Source organism: Sylvia atricapilla, chromosome 8 (genome assembly GCF_009819655.1).
Source record: "Sylvia atricapilla isolate bSylAtr1 chromosome 8, bSylAtr1.pri, whole genome shotgun sequence".
Taxonomy (NCBI): Eukaryota; Metazoa; Chordata; class Aves; order Passeriformes; family Sylviidae; genus Sylvia; species Sylvia atricapilla.
In genome coordinates this window covers 30,465,909-30,487,031 of record NC_089147.1, presented here as the reverse complement: position 1 = coordinate 30,487,031, position 21,123 = coordinate 30,465,909, and the positions used below count along the sequence as shown (strand labels likewise).

The following is a 21,123-nucleotide window of genomic DNA, read 5'->3' as shown; positions in this document are numbered from 1 at the left end:
TCAATTCATTCAGTTATCAAACATGTGCTTTCAGACTCCTTTTTTGTATAAAGAAAGTTAACTTAAGCAACATGAAACACAAGTGTTAAGCTGCTGGGTTGTAACTTAGAGGGCTCAAAGCAATTTATGATGTAAGAAAACTGGAGGCAACACAAGGCTCTGAGGTGGTGCTTACTGCAACCATTTCCTTGAACTTCCATTTCATCTTTCTATTGACATTAATTGCAAACAAGAAAGGCAGTGGATTTGCATTACACCTGGGCATATAAGAGTCCCAAATTATAGATGTAATAAGTCATTTAAGGCCTCCTCCTGCAAAGGGAACATCTCTCCCCAGCCCAGCCACGCAGGCTGGCTCACCACCCGACCTTGACCTCTCTGAATCACGTCAACGCTGTGTGCAGTCAAGTCTGCTTCAGGTAAATAACGACTGGCATCACAGAGCCATCAGACATGGCTGGATGGCCTTTTCTGAAGTCCATGTTAATGCAGTGCTTTTAAGTACAGACCAGACCATACTGGGGGATATTTTACATAATCTCATTACGGTTACAATTGCAACTTGATGCTTTGTAATTTGGGGTCATCTTTTTAAGATATGGTCAAATCATGAATATTTACAGGTAGCTACTGCTGCAACTTAGTAATACCAAAACAAAGATCTGGGAAGATTGTTTTGATTAAGAGTGAAAAGATGAAAGGGAGGAGTGAAATACAGGACCAAGAAAAGGAGATATATCTTCAGTTACTCTAATTTTGCCCCACTTAAGCTGCTTCTAATATTTAAGCTAACAATTATTTTGGTCTCATACTCAAAATAGGATGAGTGTCTAAACATAGACAGGGTGGCACAGTACTCTTGCTGGGACCCAGGAGTTTCTTGATTTAGGACTCAAGAGCAAGTCCAACTTCAGACCACTCACTGAAAGGAGGCAGGTCTTCTGCAGACCTGTACAGTGTGTTCATAGAGCATGGAACCACCTGCACACACCTTGCTGAAATTCCTTCAGCAGGTCTTGTATTCTGAGCATTTTTTAATATTAAAAACCTGCACATGCTAAAGCAGATTGTTCCTTTGGATTCTTGCGTATCATCCTACAAAATAGTATGGGACAGGACCAGATAAGTTCCTGTATAGATAAAAAAAATCAAAAATACTAATCTCTCTGAATAGAAGCTTCAAGTTCAAAAGTCATATGCAACAGGAAAATAATGATACAAAATGTGATTGAGCATCAGTTACCTTGGGAACAACAGCAATGCAGATACCTGCAACTACTGAGGACTAAGCACATCTTTCTCCACTAATCCTTCCCAAAACTGTTTTTCCCAATTCAGTCACGTTTATTGTCAGTGGTGCTACAGAGTGCATGCTTTTCTAAGTTTTACCTGTAATTAGGACTTGCCTCAGTGAGAAAAACATCTCCCTGGTTTGTACACTAGAGTAGCTGGTGTAAACATTCAGAGAGTTCACTTACTGAAGACAAAAGAGACTTCTGTTGGCTGAACTCAGCCAGCTGGACAAGAAGAACCAATTTCTGCTTCTACCTTTTCCAGTAGGCACTACAGGAGCAACAGCAAGGATACAAATGTAGGAAGCAGGTTCCAGCACTTCTGGGATGAGAATCTGTGGAAGATAACTTAGGGAGATGGAGGACAGAAAATTGGATTTCTTTGGTGCCACAAAATCAATAACGAATGCGTAATAATTGGTAATAATCAGGGTGTTATTTATACAAATAGCAGTGATTGCTAGAATAATTTTCAAAGACAAAATAGACAAGCCACCTTTTTGCAGTGGTGCCCAGGGAAAGGACAAGAAGCAATGAGCGCAAGCTGAAATACAGTAAATTCCATTTGAACTTAAGAAAATACTTTTTCCACTATGATAGATTGCCCAGAGAGACTCAAGTCTCCAGCCTTGAAGAAATATTTAAACTTGGCTGGACACAGCCCTGAGGAGCCTGCTGTAGGTAACCCTGCTCTGAGCAGGGAGGGGTCAGACTAGACAATGTCCAGAGGCTCCTTCCAGCCTCAACTAGTTCATGACTCCAAGACAACCTTCTCATTCAATTAAATGACACAGCAACAGCCAAACACCATCTACTGCTCTTAAAGCCAAGAAGACATGCAAGTCCTTTCTCGTCTCTCTGCTTATGTAGGTTTGTGCCCTTTCAAATTGTCATTATAAGACACAATGTTTCATTACAGTTCTTGCAGTAAGGGCAGACTTAAATCAATTCCCTTTATAGGGCAAATTTTGAATGCAGCCTGAACAAATGTGACAGACAAACCCTGGAACACTTCTAATGAGAACAGTAAATTGATCAAAGAAGTTACCAGCCGAGTAGAAAATTTGTGATCATTTTAATTGGGATAACAGTGCCAAGCAAAATACAAAAGTACCACTGCTTGATCAGCACAGAATCAGTAACATAATTTGTTTACACCCTGTGCCAGACAACACTATGAAATATTAAGACCTAACCCTTACCAAAGAGATAAATATTGTTAAATAATAGCTATTAATGAATTGCAGAACACAGTTAACACTAATTTGTTGTCTTTTCCTGATACAGAAACTCAACAAGACAGGCAGCTGGAATACAGGGAAAAAAACCTGTGTGCCAGTTTTAAGCTAATTGGCAGACAATTTGCTGGCAGGAAGAAAGAACTAGCATCACACAAAAATATTCATCAGACAAGTTTGTTAGAGAGTGCTTACCACATGATAAGCACTGTTACTGTTTTAGACAAAACTGACAAACAATTATACTTGGTGAGATAAAGGCATAGAGGAAATACCACAGTATATCCCCTATATCTTCATAGGGAATATACTGTAGTATTTGTATGTATGTGTGTAAAGAAACGCAAAGGAATTTGGATAGCAGAGTAGTAAATGAGGCTGAGAAAGGATGTTACAGGAAGCTCAAAAAGAAAAAGCAACTAATTTTTTTTTCTAAGCAATTAAGAGATTCTCTTTCTACCTCAGTTTCAGATAGGCCAAATCCTCTTTCTGTTAATATTTTTTCTTCCCCAGACAAGCATAAAGAACATGATCATGTTCCCCATCTAGAGCACACTTTAATGGTAGCTGAAATCAGCTGTTTCTTACCTCGGTTTTAGACCTTTCCTAAAACCCAGAGTCTCCCATTTGCTTTTCATTGAGCATATTATAAAGCAGCGTTGTAAACCATTTCCTTACCATAACCATCACCTGTTTTACTTATGTCAGGACAAGCAATAGCAGCATCCAAGCAATTTCTGTCCAAAGCTGCTGTTAACAGGATCCCCTGCTTTTGAAGAGGGCACCACCCCAACACAAATCATAGAAAAGTCAGAGGTTCAGAGAAGAGGAAGCTTCTTACTCTGCAGCACCAGTACAGCTCTTAATAGCTTTTTTTTAAAGTCCATAAGAAATTTTAAAATAAACATTAAGAAATTTAGGTATAGAATATTAATAAAATTATAGAACTTCTGTCCCAAGTACTTCAGTGTACTATGTGCACTTAAATACCATTCATCCAACACAGAAATTCCTCTACAATGTTCTGGGAACCTTTAGTACATCTCAAAACTGAGATAGAAGTCTGACATAAAAGCAGTAACTGCCTTCACATGGCTGTTGGAGTTTTTAGGGATTTTCTTTTTATCGTTACCTATCTGCTAACCTTCAAAAGCCACTAATTGTAAAAACACAGAGATAGCAACAGCCAAGCACTTAACATTAGGTAAAAATACTCACACACTAGATAATCCACAAAGCTGATATGCCAGGAGCCCATCTGAGAGAAGCCTATATTTCTGTACACTCTTTCCAGTTAATGCTGCCCTAGCAGAAGAAAATGTCTTACTGACTGGCCTTTATCTAGCTTAGGTATGAGTGGGGAGAAGCACCGCTGGAAGTAAAGGTTTATGGGAAGGTGATTAATTAATTTTAAGGGTGATTGGTTTCAGGTTTTTTGTGTGAGTGATTGACAGGAGAAAGGAGCTTGTAGCTGGGTGCAGCCTAAGGTAAGGCAGGCCCTTTGAGGAGGACCATCAGCACTGCTGGGGCTGCTCAGGCTCTGAGTAAGCCCAATGTCTTCTGGTGTTTAGTTCTGTTGCTGGATCACCTCAACTAAATAAAAATCTGTTCTCAGTTTTTGTGCTGTCTTCTGGGCATTACATGTTGTGGGAGAGCTGTTAGGGGCTGACTGATATGCCTAAAGCTCATGATTCTTGAGAAGTACCAAGCCTCAAGCTGGCATCAGCAGCAAGATGAAAAGCAGGAAAGAAACTTGATTGGAAATCTAATGTTGCTAGAATGGCCACAAAAATGTTACAGCACTGCTGCTGCGGGTCATCCTTGCTCTTAGTGCTTTCACCTGGGCTGAGTGACCAGTAGAAATGGCATCTTCCATCTGTGCCTTGAAGAACCTGAGAGCATTTTCCTCCAAACAAATTGAAAGAAGTTGTTTTAGATGGAGACATTATCTGATAAGGCCAAAGCAGAGCCCTGCAGTTTCACCTTAGGAATTAAGTCTGTAAGTATTCAAGGAAAGGTGGAGATTGAGAGCCTTGTTATCTCTATTGCCCCACTCTATGCATTTTACCTCTACAGGGTGTAAACCCATCAGGAGTGGGACAGATTCTTAGATACCAAGGTCTAGTGCTGGTCTAATGATGTTTTACCCTCAGGCTGCACTTACTGCAGAAAACAATTCCAGCTGTTGAAGGTGGTGCCATCCCCAGCTGAGGCAGGCAACCCCAGGGCAGGATGGAGGGGTGAGCACATCTCAGCAGCTCCAGGTCTCAGCAGAACCCACCCCAGCAGCTTAGTTGGGCTGAGCAGGCTGACTGTGTGTTTACAGCAGATGTGGGGTACCCAGGAGTTCTGTTTGCTGACTCAAGTGTAGGGCAGTGGCTAAGGGTTGCAGGAAATGGGGGCCAGGGGTTGTGTAGGGATAGGTTGATCTCTGAAGATGTCAGCAAACTTCTGAGGAAGAGAATGTATTGAAGACTATATTTATTCAAATTGTTCAACCATTTTTTTGGTGCTATCACATTAGCTGGAACAGAAAGAAAGGTTGGAATATGTTGTATTCATCTGTTCTAGGCTATAAATTGACTGTGAAACATCACATGGAGGCTCAGTAGTGCTCCTTGCTGTTGTCAGCATTGATGGAGTGGCACCCTGTGAACAACAACGTTTTGTTTTACAGATATGGTTGGAGTGATTCACAAATGCAGTAAACTTAAATTTTCATCCTTTGTGTGCTGTAGCAACAGCTGGGATGGTATTAAAGAAGTCCTGAGGATGAAACCTGCACACAGTGAGGTGCTATCTTCAGCTGCGTTTAAATATAGCAGCACTTTTGCAGCCTTTTTACAACTGCAAAAGCCAAGACACAGGAAAAGATTAGGAGTGGTCAGTTGACAGACCCAGACGGAGAGTGACTGTAGACAACTGGAGATGGAATAAATCACCATACAGGATGTTAGTGGTAGAGCTGGGGAGGTAATGCCACAAACCACAACTTTTACTCTCATCCACCTTTGTACCTCCAGGTGTTTAATGCAGCCTTTGCATGGACATTAAATAGATGTCTTCAAAGAATTGTGCTTTCCCACTGATTCTATGTCCCATTCAGTGTTCAAGGACTGCCTCACCACTCAAATAATTGTGCTTTCAAGGAGGATGTGTTAAGAAAAGCCCATGGTCTCTCTGTAGAAGACAATTGGAAATGAAATGTTGGCTTTGTAGCAGAAATAACTGATGTTTGATGAAAAATTTGTTTTCTCTTGGATATGAATTTTAAAGTTACAAAACTCTTAAACCAACCTGTTAAATATAGATTATTAGTTTTCTGCTGCTGAACACTGGAAAACAATAGATGTGACTTTCCAAATTTCCAAGGAATTATGAATTCAGAGGAAAGATAGATCTAGAAGTATATAGCACATACTTCAGAAAGAATTAGTTCAATGTTAATTCTGCTTAAGAATTGTGACACTGACAAGTCATTTTGTCTTTCTCCCTCAATCTTTCTTCCTGTAAAATGGAAATAATAATTTCCAAATGTGGCATTTATCTGTATGGAAAAGGTGCAATTACTACTAGTACAGGCTGTGCTGCATTTCAGTCTGGAAGTTAGAAAAAGCTCTTGGTAAGTATCTTGATTTTGCACCTAGCCAATGTGTATGCTTTCAGGGAGTTAGAGGTGAGTCTGTCCAGTCAGTTTCCCAAGAGAAGCTCTCCTTCCCTGGGGCTCAACCTAGAGCTCTTTTGCTTTATTTTTTGTGGACTCCTCCAGCCTGAAGGTGTCAGCTCTATTTGGTTGTTGCCTATGGGCATCTGGCTCTGAGTGCTGCTCCTGAGCTCCAAGAGGATGATTCCTCTGGTCTTTTCAGAGTAATATACAAGAAGAAGCTTCCTTATGGCACTTTCTTCAGAAGATGCAGCAGGTCATAACATCCTTAGTCCTTTTAATCCTGTGAATTTTAGTGCTTTGACTTTTCAGTTCAAATATTCCTCAGTATTTATCAAAGAAATAAGGGAGGTGTTGCTTTGCAAGGGGAGTTAATGTATTGGTTTGATGCCTGCAAAGGCTTCTGAAAAAGGAAGGAATCCTACTGGAGTGTGATAGGGCGCAGGCTATTAAAAAATTATTGTCTAAGCTATTTTCAGGCCTTGGGCCACAGCACCATGACTTTGTTTGGTTGAAGACAGACATTCTGAGTTGATTTATCCGTATCCTGAGTGTTTAGTGCTCTCCCAATTTCTACCACTTCACAGAGAAACAAGGGGAGAAAGAGGAAATGGGTAAGTGAAGAGAGACCAAGAAAATAAGTTGCTGGAGGTGGAAAATGCTCAGCAACCTGTGGGTCTTGTATGCTGATCCACCAGAACATATTCCTTTTGACCTTCCTAAAGTACCTATGGGTTCAAAAAAGCTACTCCAAGATGATGAAGTGAAAGAGAGAAGAGTTGAGGTGTGGGTTGCTGGGGAGTGAAGCTGCCCTGCAATATGTCAAGGCTTTCCCTTGAGCTGTCTCCTCCTGGTCTAGCTCAGTGGTGTGGTGGGGAGCAGGGCAAAGTCCTGCCCATCTCGCTTGGCATCTGGGAACTGGCAGCTAACCATGGGAATTGCCACCTAAATGTCCATCTTACTTGATCTTACTGATATTTTCAGGTGATTAACAGCTGTAAAATGGTTTTACATTGAACAGTAGCCTTTAGTGAATTATAATCTATAATAAAACATATATCTAGTGTCGGTGGCTTGAGATGAAATTTTGGAACAAAATAAAAGTATTTGATTCTTAATAGCTTGGTATTCTGTGATAAATTCACAAGTTCAGTCTATTAGAATCATGTAAATTGGCTCTTTTGAGGTATGCTTAATGTTTTGTTGCACATTCATGTCATTGAATTCTAGAGTTCAATAATATCTCAAATTACTGTTCGATTAAAGAAGAGGGAATGAATACAACAACTTTGATATTTTCATATTTATTCAGTCAGTTTTGTAACTTCTCCTTATATCCTTTATGGATAACTGCTGTGTACTTACATGGTTTTTGCTCTTCCTGCAAAACTGCAGTGCACTATTGTTGGTTGTAGCATTACCTTGGAACATGAATGAAGATCTCATTTAGCTCAAATGCACTATGGTTGCTTCTGCAGCTTCTAAAGAGCACACCTCCATCCACTCCAGCCTGGGATGCCAGGCATCTATAGCTTCTAGTATAAATGTTATGTCTTGTAAGTTATTCTAATCCTGTGAACAAACTGGTCATGGTGAATGATGAATTGATTTCTTTTCTTTTTGTTTGTTTTCTGTTAATTAACTTCTCTTGTACCAGAAGTTATTTGTTCCACTAAAATATACGGAAATGTGGAAAGCTGGCACTCCTGATTTATGGCTTTTGCCTCATAATCTATTTTTCAAAAATGCAGTACTCAAATTTGCTTTTAGTGCTAGATGAGAGATCATTAACCTGCTCTCTTGAGGGCAAGCATACCAGTAAAGGCAGGCAGAAGTTCAGGAAAGCTACACCTCCAGAAAACATGGAGGAAAAGCTGTTAAAATGGCATTAGCACAGCTTGACTCTGGGATCCATGGGAAGAACAACAAACCTATAACAATTGCTACAGAACATGGCTGCAAGGCTTCCTCAGGTGTTTGCAGCTCAAGCTCTCAGCTGAAGCCCCTGTGAGTCTCTGAGCTGACTTCTTGGATATCCACTGTTTGCTGGCATTCAACAGAATTCGGTAGTGTCTTCTAGGTCTGACGTGTTGTGTCTCCAAAAGCCTCTGAGGGACTAAACTGACGTTCCCAGGGGCTTCCGTAGTCTTTGCAGCAGGGAAAGGTGGATGGATTGGATGCCTTTGCTGAACCCTCCAACAAGCTGACTTCAGGGGAGAAGGTGCTGCAGATGGCATACCTGGTCCTGCCTCTCCCAGTCCCTGGAGGGCTGGGACATCAGCACGCCGGTGCCTGGCTCTTGGGATACCTTTGGCAGCCTGGGCTCTCACAGAATCACAGAAAGCGTCAGGCTCGAGGGTCCACAGAGGTGGTCCCTGGTCCAGCCTCTCTGCTTAGCGTGTCCTAGACGACATGGCACAAGGCTGTGTCCAGACAGTTCTTCAGTATCTCCCGCGAGAGGGACTCTGCACCCTCTCTGGACCATCTGTTCCAGTGTCACTCGTACGGTGAAGAAGTTCTTTCTCTTCTCCTAGTGGAACTTCCAGTGCATCACACCAGCACCTTGCCTGTTGCTTCGTGTCCTGTTCCCTGGTGCCTCCGGGAAGAGCCTGGTTCTATGCTCTGGTACCCCGCCTTCACACATTTATTACATTAATGAGCTCTCGGAGTGGTGCGCCTGAAGTAGGGTGGGGGCGAGCCCGCGGAGAGCGGACAGCCGCTTCTTCCACCGAGGGGAGACACCCCGGAGAGGCTGTGCCCGAGCTGCCACCGGAGTGGGTACCCCGCCAGTGCCGCATCCCCGCGGGGCTGCTGTCGGGGGGCGGCGGGGCGGCAGGAGAGGGCCGTGCCGTGCCGCCCCGGGCGGGGCCGGGCAGGGGGCGGCGGGCCGGGTCCCCGCGGGGTGTGTCCGTACCGTACCAGCCCGGCGGCCGCGGACTCTTTGCCGCGCGGCGGCCGCTAGCCCCGCGCTGCCTGGCGGAGGGAGACGTCGCGCGGCGTCGGTCTCCATGGCAGTGGGGCTGCGTGGGCGGAGTGGTCGGGGCCGCAGCGCGGCGGGCGGGCGCGCGCGGGAGAGAGGGAGGAGGTGAGGGAGGGAGCGCGCCCCCGGCCCGCCCCCGCCCCTCGCTCGCCGTTTGTGTCGGGCTGTGGCGGCGGCGGCGCGGCTCAGGGGTTCCGACCCTCCCGCTGCTGCGAGCCCCGGAGCCCCGCGCCCGTCCCCGCCCCGCGCCCGCCATGCGCGGCCCCTAGAGCGGCGGGCTCTGCGGCTGGTGCGGTGCCTGCGCGGCGGCGGCCATGGCGGTGGAGACGCGGCCGGAGCTGGTGGGGAAGCGGTTCCTGTGCCTCGGCGGCGAGGAACCGCCGGAGAGCGGGCGCTGGCGGGCCGGGGTCATCCGCGCCGTGTCCCAGCGGGACTCGCACAGCCCCGAGCTGGCGGTAAGAGCCGCGGCTCGGGCCGGGCCGGGGGCTTGCGGCGGGGGGCGGTGGGCCCGGCGTGACACGGCCCCGCGCCCGGCCGGGCACAGTGACGTGGAGCCGGGGTCACGGCCGGCGCCAGGCGGGTTCCTCGCGGCGTGCCGGCCGCTCCGTGCCCCGGCCGCTCCGTGCCCCGGCCGGGCAGCCGCGGGGACGGAGGGCCGGTGCCCGGCCTGGCCGCCGGGGGACGGTCGGGCTGCCCCTGGAGCGGCGGGGGAGAATGCGGCTGATCCGGGGGAATGCAGAAACTGCCGCCGCGTAGCACTGTCCGACTGGGTCCGACGCGCTGGTGAACGTTGTTGTTAAAAGAATGTCATTGTTTCCCTTCCCTTCATGCCCGCTGTCACTGTTTTCCTAAGGGGTGTAGGAATGTGCGTGTAGGTTAGCGAAGGAGCCAGGATATGCTCTGTTGTGCTCAGACACACTCTCGCTGCGGGGGGGAAACACGGCCAGGATTTCCTTGGGTTGGTGTTCTGAATGCATAATCTGTAAAATGGAGTTTTATTGTGCTCCCCGGACTTGGTCGTTATATTGTTCGTGAATTCCGCAGTCGCAGGAGTGCTGTGTTACCTCCGCGGTTGTCTGCTTCCATGTTTTTATGTTATTTAGTGCTTCTGAAAGCACATTTAAAAATATCACGACTATGTAAATGGGCATTACGTAGGCTGAAAAAAGGAATCACCGGACTGCGCTGGGCAATCCATATTGCTGCTGGCAAAGGGGAGGCGTTCACAGCCCGACGCTGATCGGGGTGGAATGTTGCCTTTTTTACAAACTTATCAGGCAAACAATTGTCTGGTGTTAGAGATTACTGATTGCTTAGTTCGAGAAGTGTGAATCACAGAATTAAGAACTCATGTTTTCATTCGTCTCTGACTTCAAGCTTTGTTTCAAAAGCGGGAAGTGGACTTGAGATACTACTTTTTTTGCTATATTGTGGGTTAGTTTTCTTGTTTGCTTTTTTTGTTGTTGGGGGTTTTTTTGTATGTGGGTTTGGGCTGGTGTTTTTTGGGTTTTGGGGGGGTTTTTTTTGGCATGTTGTTCTGGATTTTTTCCCGTTCTTCAGCTATAATTCAAGGAGCCTTTGAATCCAAGTTCGTAATTCAAGTTCATGCCCTTCTTTATGAAATGGTTTGTGTTTTCAGCCTTTGGCTATATGTGAGAATTGTCTAGAACGCTTTATTTTTAGAACCTGTTTTGAATGTTATTCTTGCAGGGTAGTCTCTAGAATCTATATACAATTATGGAAACGCTGGGTAAGGTTTAAGGAGGTATTTACTAACATTTACAAGTCAGAGCCATAATTTGTAAACTCTAGGGGCAGAGCTGACATAAGGAGAGAAATGCATTTCAGGGGCTATGTCTGTTATTTTAGATGAAAGATGCATGCTGCCGATTGTACAAACTTGCTCCTCTTCTTGACTTTCGTGTCTGTTTTTCTCTTCAGATGCTCTTTCGTTACAATTCTTGGTAATTTAGGGAAGACCTGTCGTGTTACAGCTGCTCTCTGAGGCAGGATGACTAAGGGGATGTTTCTGTGCCGTAGTGAAGCACCATTTGGATAGACCCAAACTACCTGAGAGGCAGGATGGGTGCTCCAGCTGCACTTCAGCCTGGGTGCAGTGCAGTGCTATCGTGGCCATATTCCTTGTGGTGTTCAAGACAGCTGCACAGCACTGCATTATGCTATGTAGATACACTCCTAGTCGTCTGTGAGGGCTGGGAGCCTGGGAAGGTTTTGAAAATAATTTCTAGGTCTAAGGATTTCTGCAGTAGTACTTTACAGGAATATCATTACCCTCTTTAAAGTGCTGCATTTGGGGTTTGGGTTACATGTTCTCTGGCCCCAAAGCACAAAGAAGTGGATAGAGGAAAAATTAAAAGGTTTCTTTAAGCAACAGGTAGTTTCTCTAGGTTGGACTCTCTTTCTGCATTTGTAATTAACAGTAACTTCTTGTTAGTCAATATTTGCTAATGTGATTATCCTCTTCCCCTGCCCCCACCAAAAGACAAGGATGTTTTTCTGTTAGCCCTGCTCTGTGTGTGCTCTCCTAGCTGGAGTAGCTGCTGCTCTTACCCTTGCATGGCTTTTGTTTCGAGGTGGCCATCCCTGTGAATAGCTCCAGACCCTTCTGCTCCCCGTCACTCGGGTGAAGCGGTAATTCTTGTTGACAGTTTCATTGCTGCCCACAGGGTGCAGTATAAAAATGTTGAAATTGACTTTTTGTCAATTCCGTGTTTTCCTGGTCACGCAAGAGTGGGATGGATGGATGGATGAATGAGAAATGCAGAACGTGCCCTGAACCACAGGACAGGAGGAGGGCAGCAGTGGGCATTTTCAATGTGAATTGCAGCTGGCTGGAACTGAGTTACCTCCTAATCCTGGCTTTGGAAGGAAGTACTATTTGCATTGACTTTGTGCCTTTTCTTCCTGAGTAAGTGTGAACCCTCCAGTCCATTTTAACCAGTTTAAGAACAGGGAGAGGTTTGAGAAAGACTGCCTTCCCCCAGTCTGTGAAAGCTGATATCTGAGAACCCTCTCCCCAAAAAACCATAAAGGCAAGGAGGTCATGGCATTTGGTGTTCTGGAAGTGAAGAGGTGATCTCCAGCTGGCCAGCCAGCATGCACCCAGCTTCAAACCAGCTCCAGCATATGCTGTCTTTCTTAGCACCATTCAGAGACAGGTGATGGAGCTGATGGAGTGAGAAGGTGGGTTGAAGGGCATGACAAGGAGCTGAGCTTTAATGGAAGTGTGAGAGCAAGCATCAGTGTGTGAGAATGGGAATATATGGACAAATGGGGAGTTTTATGGGGTGCAGGAGATTAAGGAGACGTAGGCAAGCTTAGAGGCAACTGATGTCATTAATGTTAAGTGGCCACAGGGCTTGCAGGAGCAAATCCAGAGGAAACTGAGCTTCATTAGTTCTGCTGTAAACAGAACTACTCATTAAATCAGGAGCTCAGACCTGAAGGCTGGACTGGCTGCTCTCTGCCTTTGAGCAGAGAAGTCAAGAGACCAGTTTTCATATGCTGCTAAATTTGTTTCATGATAGTATTTTTGTAGCTAAATTAATACTTATTTTCATAGTTGAAATGATTGTCCTGGTAGGAAAATGTAGGAAAGAAATCAATTTTCTAGTATTTTCTTCCTGCTTGGTCTCCCCTGCTCCATGCAAGTATATGGAATAACTCTTTCCTTATACTTTTTCATGACTGCCATATAGCTGATGGTAATATCTTTTTTAATAATGTGTTTGTTTACAAAGAAAGAGAACACTATCAAAGTGTCTTTTCTCCCACTGCTTTATAGAAATTTTGCTTTCCTTAGCTTTCCTATTAATTCCCCACTAGTGGGGAATATGGAGAGAAGAGCTGGCACTGGTTGTGAGTGCTGTTGGTCTCCTGGAATATGAAAGCTTTTGACCTTACATGAGACTCTCCTTGCCAGGATTTGGAAGCTGTGCCTCTTTCTTAGTCATCCTGTAACGTTTACAGATGTTGCAAACACCTGCCATACAGGTATAATGTGTGCAACATACAAAATCTGATCAAGGGGTTTTCTTGCTGATCTTAATGGTCTGAGTCACAGCTTTATAAGTTAAACCTCTTGATCTTTCTTCCTTGGACATTGCTGTTGCATGCAAAGCATTTGTTTAAAAATAAAAACAAGGACAGAAGTTTGATATACGTGTTTGTGTGTGTATGTGTTTCATAGCCATTGAGAGAATTCAGAACTATTTTTCAGCTTCACACCAAGTGTCGTTAGAGGAAACTGGGAGCTCTACTTTTCCTTCCTTCCATCTGCCGGGAAAAGCTTGTGTGCTGCTCTGATTACAGTGATAACTGGGCAAATAAAGAAATGGCCAGGAGGAAAGAGGTGGAGTCAATGCCATATGATCTCCCTGCTCTTTGCTGTCCCATAAGAATTGCTTTCTGGGCCACAGGTTGCAAGGTTGCAAACTTTTGACATGGTGATGAAGGAGAAAATGGAAGTCAACTTTTAAACATACAGCGTGCAACTTTTAACAAAGAAATCTCATTAATTTTAAAATACTGAAATCTCAGTAATTTGTAAGTATTGATATATGAATTTTTCTGCCATGATGCTCATGGAAGACAGCATAAAAATTGAGTTGGTTGTCTTTAATGCATTATCATAGGCAGACTAACATCTGATAATTGTGCATAGGCAAATATCTTGTGGCAATAAATCACCATATCAGATACTCTTAATAAAAGCCTAAGTATTAATGATAGTTTAAAACAGCTGGGTGATTTTTATTGACAATAAAGTCAGTAAGATACGGTGGTGTAAGCAATACACTAATACCTTTGGTAAATTGTAGGTTTTTGGTATCTCATATTTGGTAATTTACAAACAGGGAATCGTTAAAATTCAGTAAGTCTGGTTAAAGCATTTGAAGAGAATATCAGCAGATTGTGTATCTGTTTTAACTGTATTTGCCTCCACTTAAAAGTAAAATGGAAGTTTGCACTATGTAATGAAAACTTACCACTACTGTATTACAGTCAATATGAAAATAATTTTAAATAATTTTGGATAATTGGAAAATAAAAGGTATTTTAGATAACTACTCAATACACTGATTGCTTTTTCACTCAATTATGAAGTTAAACTTGCTTTCACTGTGTGTGGAGCTACTCTTACCTAGTCTTTTTACAAGTTGTAGTAGTTTTCATCTTCCTGCTTCTGCATGCCCAAAGCTTCTGAATGCAGTCTGGCTTTGTCATAGAGCACAGATTTGCCCGTATGTAGGTTAGACTTGGTTTCTGCCACATATTGATTTTTAGTGCAGCGTGTTGCATGTTGTCCTCTGTTCTCGTTTTGCTAAGATAGTATTATAAAGAGAACGTGCATGTGTTAATTTTTTGAACACATGTGAGCTGGGCTGTTTAAAAAGGATTTTTTTTTCATTCCTTATTTTAGAAGTACATGCTCTGCAGCTTTGACTTGTTAGCCTTGACATAAACTGGAAGAACCGAAAAATCTTCAGTAAAATTACTGTAGAAAGTAAACAAATAAATATGCTTTAGACTGGTTGTGCACAGCTCGTTGGTGGTTAATGGAATTTAAAAATTCTGTATGAGCTTCTGGGTTAAAGGTAAAGAGCAAGTTGTTGGTGAGGATCCTGTCATGCTATTTACTTCACGTATTGGAAATGACACTAAAGACATGCCAGAGTTTATCACACATCTTCCACCTCTGAATGAAGGAATGTTTTAGGATGTGTTTTGTGCGTGTTTTGAACCTGGTTTGAAATGAGTGGGAGAAGCTCAAAGTGAGACAGGGATTTAGACAATTTTCAATTGTTTCTGCTGCCAGTGTTGATAAGAGTCTTGTAAGTTTGGTGTGTGTCAGCTGGGCAGTCTTTTCTTGGCTAAGCAGTAAAGAAAACTTCCTATTTCCTTTTGTGCTTCTGCTAACGTTGAGCTTATCATCCTGTTTCTGTGAGTGTTGCCTCATGTTCTTCCAGAGGTAGTTCAGGAAGGAGTGTCTCTTCCATAGTAATTTCACAAAAAGATCAAACAGAGGATTATTCCTGTGAAATTGACTGCAAGGATTCAGTGCTTTATACTCTGCCCTTCCCTCTTCACTTCTTTTCCTAGAAGAAACCTGAGTATGATGTAGATCAATAAATAAATGTACCTGCACTGATGGATTTTGAGTGAAGTTTGTTTGAATATTAGGATTGCAAAGAGAGTTCAGGTGTCCTGAGCTAGGGACGAATCATTTAATTAATTTGCTGCCTAGTTGCAAAGTAGGTGACAGTGGACAAAGTATGGAAAAATAAAGGTTTTATCCTATAGTTAAATCTTTCAGGAGGCTCTTAGGAAGAGATATCAGATATTTTCTTAATAAAAAAAAATGCTTTTGTCTTTTATATGTTTTGCATATAAATACTGTATTATTCCACATTTATTATTCCACTTTGCGTGACTCTTCGGAGCTGTCTCAAAGCATGGCATAGCCATCATGAAGAGTTGTAAAGAATGAGCAGCTAGTTTATAGGAAGCCATACTTCTTATGCACCTTCCAGGATCTCTAAACCTGCTTGAGAACAGCAGAACTGTTATTTAATTTCAAATGGAATGGATTTTAAAAGTGGTACGTGGAAAATTTGGCCAAAAATCAACTCTGCCTTCTTCTAATCCTACTCCCAGTGAACTGTAGAGATGCTTAGTTCCATCAGTGAGCTTGAATCTCTGCTGAGATTAGGCTTGGATTTCCCATTCAGTTGGACTTGGTAAACTGCTGCTGCTTTTGCAAAAAAAAAAAAAAAAGTAATTAGAGATCATGTGAGAAGTTCAGCTGAAGTTGGCAGCAAGTTTTTGTCTCTGAAGGGACACCTCTGTGACCTGCTGTGCCCTGGGCACTGATGTCCCGTGTTGCTTCAGGGAGGGTTTCCCTCCTTGATGCTAGATAGGGACTGAGACCTACCCTGCTCGTAACCAGTATGTTCTTGGTGGAGAATTCTAAGCTAAAGTAATGCTATATTGCTTCATTATATTGATTCCTTCAGAAAGTTACTCTTGGTAGTTGATGTTATGCCTACACATCACTAATTTTCATTAGTTATAAATTCATATACAGTTTCATTCTGTTACAGGACAGAATAAGAGCAGGGAATCTCTCAGGGGTTTTTTTTGGGATGTCCTGGACTCCAACAAGAATCCAGACAAACCTCAAGGATTTTGCTGTGTTTTGTTCTAGTAATTTTCTTTAAAATAATGTTATTTTACTTAAAACAGCTGTTGTTATGTTTCAGAATTAAGTGGAATGAAACAACTCGATTTGCTCCTGGGCCAGTTAGTTACTTACATGTACATACAGCACCTGCCTTTGAGCTAATTCATGTACTCTGTTTGGAGCCTCATGGGCACAAAAGATGTGGGATGAGCATTGAAAGCATCTAGCTTGATTCTCCAGTGGCAACGTTTTTAGAAGTTTTGGAGACTGTGGTTCCACAGACATTTCTCATGGTGGCACTGCTGGCTTAATTTTTTTTTAACCCTGAGCAGTTTCCTGATCCATGCACCATATGGCACGTCAAGCACTTGTACTGAGGCTGAGGAGGTGGCATGGGATCAGTCCCAGGGCAGGAGCAGCTTAAGGTGGAACTGTGTCCAGGGAAAATGTCTCTGGGCCATGGCCTGAATGAAGGTGAAAAGTGACTTAAATACCTCTGAGGGCTGCACGCAGCAACCAGGAGATGTGTTCAGTTGTACTGCAGTTGAACACTTCACATAGCATGAGTCATTTCTTCTTTCAGCTGAATAAAGAAATAAATGTTCACAATAATGCATGAGATGATCATTTGATGTCTGCTGATGCAAGACTTACTTACAAAAGCAAGTATTGGAAGAATAGATGTGAAACTAAATGCTCTGAGGGAAACCTGAGCATCTCTATGTTAAAATGCCTAAACCTCTGATGACTCAGTAAGTATTGCCTGTAATGCTTCTGCATCAATGAGGATCTTTTTGTGTGTTCTGAACAGCACTATAGCTGATGCACATGTTGAAATGATTGCAGCCAGGCTTCACTGCAGGGAACTCAAGTAGACCCTGCTGACTTATTATTTGGGTTCCCTCACCATGGTTTTAGTTTTTTGCTAAGGGAACAGTGCTCTTCATCAAATGAAGGTTTAAAATCTGAAATTTGATTGCTCTGTGAAAAAGAGGGCACTTGCTGAGTCATTGCCAGGTGATCCAATCTCTTCAGTCCTCCCTGTCTGGTGAGAGACTGGAAAAGCTGTATTTTGGAGGAGTGTTGGTAAGGACAGTTCACTTTGAAACATTCCTCCAGATGATTTCTTTATTTTTTTTTTGCTTTGCTTGGCTTCTCTTCTTTCCTGAAGCATGGAGTGTAAATTTACTATCTTTCAAACACAAAGTGGCCCAAAAGCCAAAGTCAAGCAGATGAAGAAATGTGTTGGGGTAATAATAGAAAATATGTGATGTCAACTGTTCAGTCAGTATAGAAAATCTTGGAGAAGGAGAACCAGGAAATGGTATCGAGGTCCTAGCCTGGACTTTGTCATTAATCTATACTTTTTATTGCACCCTAATTCTTCCTACAACATAACTTGAAGGCTTCGGTTTTCCAGCCTTGATCTTCATCAAGACAGGAGCAAGTGTTGATAATCAAGATGTAACTTGATTTTAGAGGGGAGGTTAATGAGTTTTAGGCTATAGACCCATGGTGAGATTTAAAGAGTTAGGAACTAACAGTGGTCTAGTTGCCAACATTTTGGTCAGTAATGCAAAACCTGATATAGTTGAAGACTGAATGGGGTGAGGTACTGTGGCCTTCAGAGCTGTTGTGAGACTTTTTTGTCACACCACTACTATTCTGCCATATGGCTGCACTTCCTCAATGTTTTGTTAGAGGGATTTGGAGCTCAGGGGCTTCATCCAGCAGAGGTTTTTGAGGCTTGTAGCCCATCCTGGATTTCTCATAAATGAATTAGTGGGAAATCTTTCGGAATCTCTGTGAATTTCTTGAAATCCTGTGACAAAGAAAGGTCAGGCTTTACCTGTACATCATACTCAGGCTTCCCTTCTGTTGTTTCAGATGTGCTTTAGTCCCTGCATTGTGAGGTACAAGTTCACAGTCACCCCTTGTTTGCCATTCATGATTTTTTCATTACTTTTACATGGCACTCAGGTTTTTGTTCTGTGAGTCAACTCTACTCTGTGAGTTCATATTTGTCTCTTGGAGCTTATAAATGTGGCAATTTTCCTTCACTCTTTCTTAACCCAAGAGAAAAGCAGGTATCTAATATCTATCTGTCAGTCCCTACCAACCCTGTCCAAATAAATGTCTCTTTCAGCTGGATTATTCCAAAGGGTGCAGTTTGTTTGCTGATCTTAAATGGCTATCTCCACCAAGATTTGTATCTTCATGTGATTCCCATTCTGCAGGTTATTCTGAACGGATTTAATTTAATACTGTTGAGTTAATTTTTTTTTTTTTTGTTCAGGAAACAAGGTAACATTATAAATGAGTTTTAAATTAAATTTAAAAATATATCATTTATTTCTTCACTGGAGTACCTAGTTTTTTTTCAGTTTTGGTAACAGAATTATCTATTTGGAAGTGCATTTACGTTTAGTATACCCAGATGTTGGTCAAACCTTGGTGGTAATCTATGTAATAGCAGTTAAACAGTGAGTAAGATTTAGAAAAAAATGTGGAGGTGAAAATAAAATATTTCTGGCTTGCCAACTGTTAATTCATATGTGCTGTCCTAAATACACCTGAATCTCCTGAATATTGTCATATTTTAAAATTTGTATGTAGGTCAGAATGTGATATGTGAATATTTTTAGATAATGTCATGATCACTTCTCAATTAAATAGGTGGCTTTCCTGTGTAATGGGGTACTTCCTTCTGTGTGATCTTTTAAAAGAGGTAGCACATTTCGAGTCATTTAGAGAAAGTTCAATTTGTTTTTATAAATAGAAAATGTTTCAAGTGCTTTGTTACTTTGTAGTATTTTTTTCCTTTAAATGTTTGTAGGTGAAATTAATCCATTTATTTTGTTACTGATTGCTTTTAACAAGATTTCAATTTAGTGAGTCAGGCCTAAGACTATAAAAAATGAAAAATCTTGTTTCATAAATTATTCATTGACTAACTTTATAATTCCATCAGATGGTTTCTTTTAAAACTGAATGTAGTACTTTACTAAATGATTGTAAAGATTTTTGTATTTAAAATTAAAAGATTTGACTTTCTGTTGATGCTTAGAAAAATGGCTTGCTGATACTGCTTAATTTGTTGGGGGTTGTGGTTGGGTTTTGTTTTTTGAGTTCTTAATATTGCCTTTACTGATAAAATGAGGTGTGTGTATACCTTGGCATATTTTTCCGTGTCAAAATTTTTTGGACAGTAAGTTTTCTGATACCTGATTTTTTTTTTTTTTTTTAAACTTTTAAATGCATTTGAGCATGGCTCATGTTTCAATCACGTTGCAAATTTGATTGCGGCTCAATGGCTTAGTTTCAAATGTGATACACAGAATACAAGTGTTAAGTTTGCCCATATCTTACTTTTCTGCTAGAATAATGGCAGAACTTAACAGGGCTCTTCAGTTGGTTCCTCTTCAATGGAGGAAGTTTGTATTTCCAGAGGGTTCTTAGGCTTGTTGGCTGAGGTAAAAGGACTGCATTCCATACCCTCTTAGGTTCTTTTCTAAGATGTGTTTTGTATTATGGTAACTACCCATTTCCAGGTACCTGGAACCTGTGTTCCAGGGTTGTTTATTGGTGTTTTTGAAGGACTTTAAGGCTTCAGTTGACCAATCAGTTCTATGTCTGTGTTTTTCCTTCCTTTTTTTCCAGAAGTCTGGTTTTGGTCTTGGTCGGTACTTTAGGGACTGTGTCTTCAGTTAAGAAGAGGACAATGTAAGGACGTGCAGAATGGCCCTCAGGAATCCTAGTAGTGAGTTAGCTAGTGTTTGGAGGCAGGAAGGAGTGGAGAAGAGCTTTTCTTTTTTCTTCCTTTCCCTTTCTCCCTCCTTGAAAACTTTTTAATCAGTTCTAGAGCTTTCTTTAATCAGGGTTTCCTATGAGAAGACCAGTCAGGCACATACAGAAACTGGACGGTATGGGTCAGTCAACAGAGGAGGCGGGGACAAAAAAGAGGACTGACTGATGGTTTGAATGCAGAAACTCATACGTGCTTTGATGTAAATTGACAAAAGGAAGGCTCCTCCTGTCTGCACAAAAGGCAACATCCCTTCCTGGGAGGCTTCTGGCTGCTCTGGGTCCATTCTCTAGCACTAAGAAATATTAAGAAATTTGTAAACAAGGAAAGTCTAAATGTTCAAGTTTAGTGCCTGAATTGATACTTTCACTCAAACCTAGCTCAGGACAAAAGGAAATCCCAAAAGCATTGATTGTTTAAGGTCAGAGCAGAGACATGCAGCTGGTATTGCTGTGTAATTCATTAGGGCTGGGCCATGTGCAGTTCTTGTTCCTAAAGCTGTCAGTTTGGTATTTCTCATGTCAGTTGTGGAACTGAGGGGGGCTTTGTGGCCGTTCTTAATTGCTTTATTTACTTCTCTCTCCAGGTCTTTGCTGTATGTGCTCGTTATTTGTCAGCTCTTGGCTGCCGCAGAGGGAGACTCGCTGGTAACACAGCAGACGTGCTCTGCTTCCTTCAGACTACATGGACAGGACAGAGAGCCTGAGCTCTTGGATTGCAGGGTTTCTGGGATAGGCTGGCGATCTAAGTACCATGGATAATTACACAGCAGCGTAATTCTGACAGTTAGGAAAGTTTCTGGAAAGCTGGTCTTGGAAACAGCTTCCCTAAAGCACATTGTGGTGGAGGGAGATGGTGCCCGATACTGTGGTAGGTTTGGATTACCTGTGGCACACAGAAAAGTGGTTCTGAGTGTGTCTGTGCTAACACACACACATTT

The 21,123-nt window shown here is 42.5% G+C and overlaps 1 protein-coding gene across 1 annotated transcript in view; it reads left to right on the top strand.

Moving 5' to 3' along the window:
- Nucleotides 1-9,473: 9,473 nt before the first annotated feature.
- JMJD1C (jumonji domain containing 1C) overlaps nucleotides 9,474-21,123 on the top strand; it is a 158,551-nt gene continuing 146,901 nt past the window's right edge. The window contains 1 exon segment of the mRNA XM_066324248.1: nucleotides 9,474-9,629. Coding sequence (XP_066180345.1) covers nucleotides 9,489-9,629 — 141 coding nt within the window. The 5' untranslated portion in view covers nucleotides 9,474-9,488.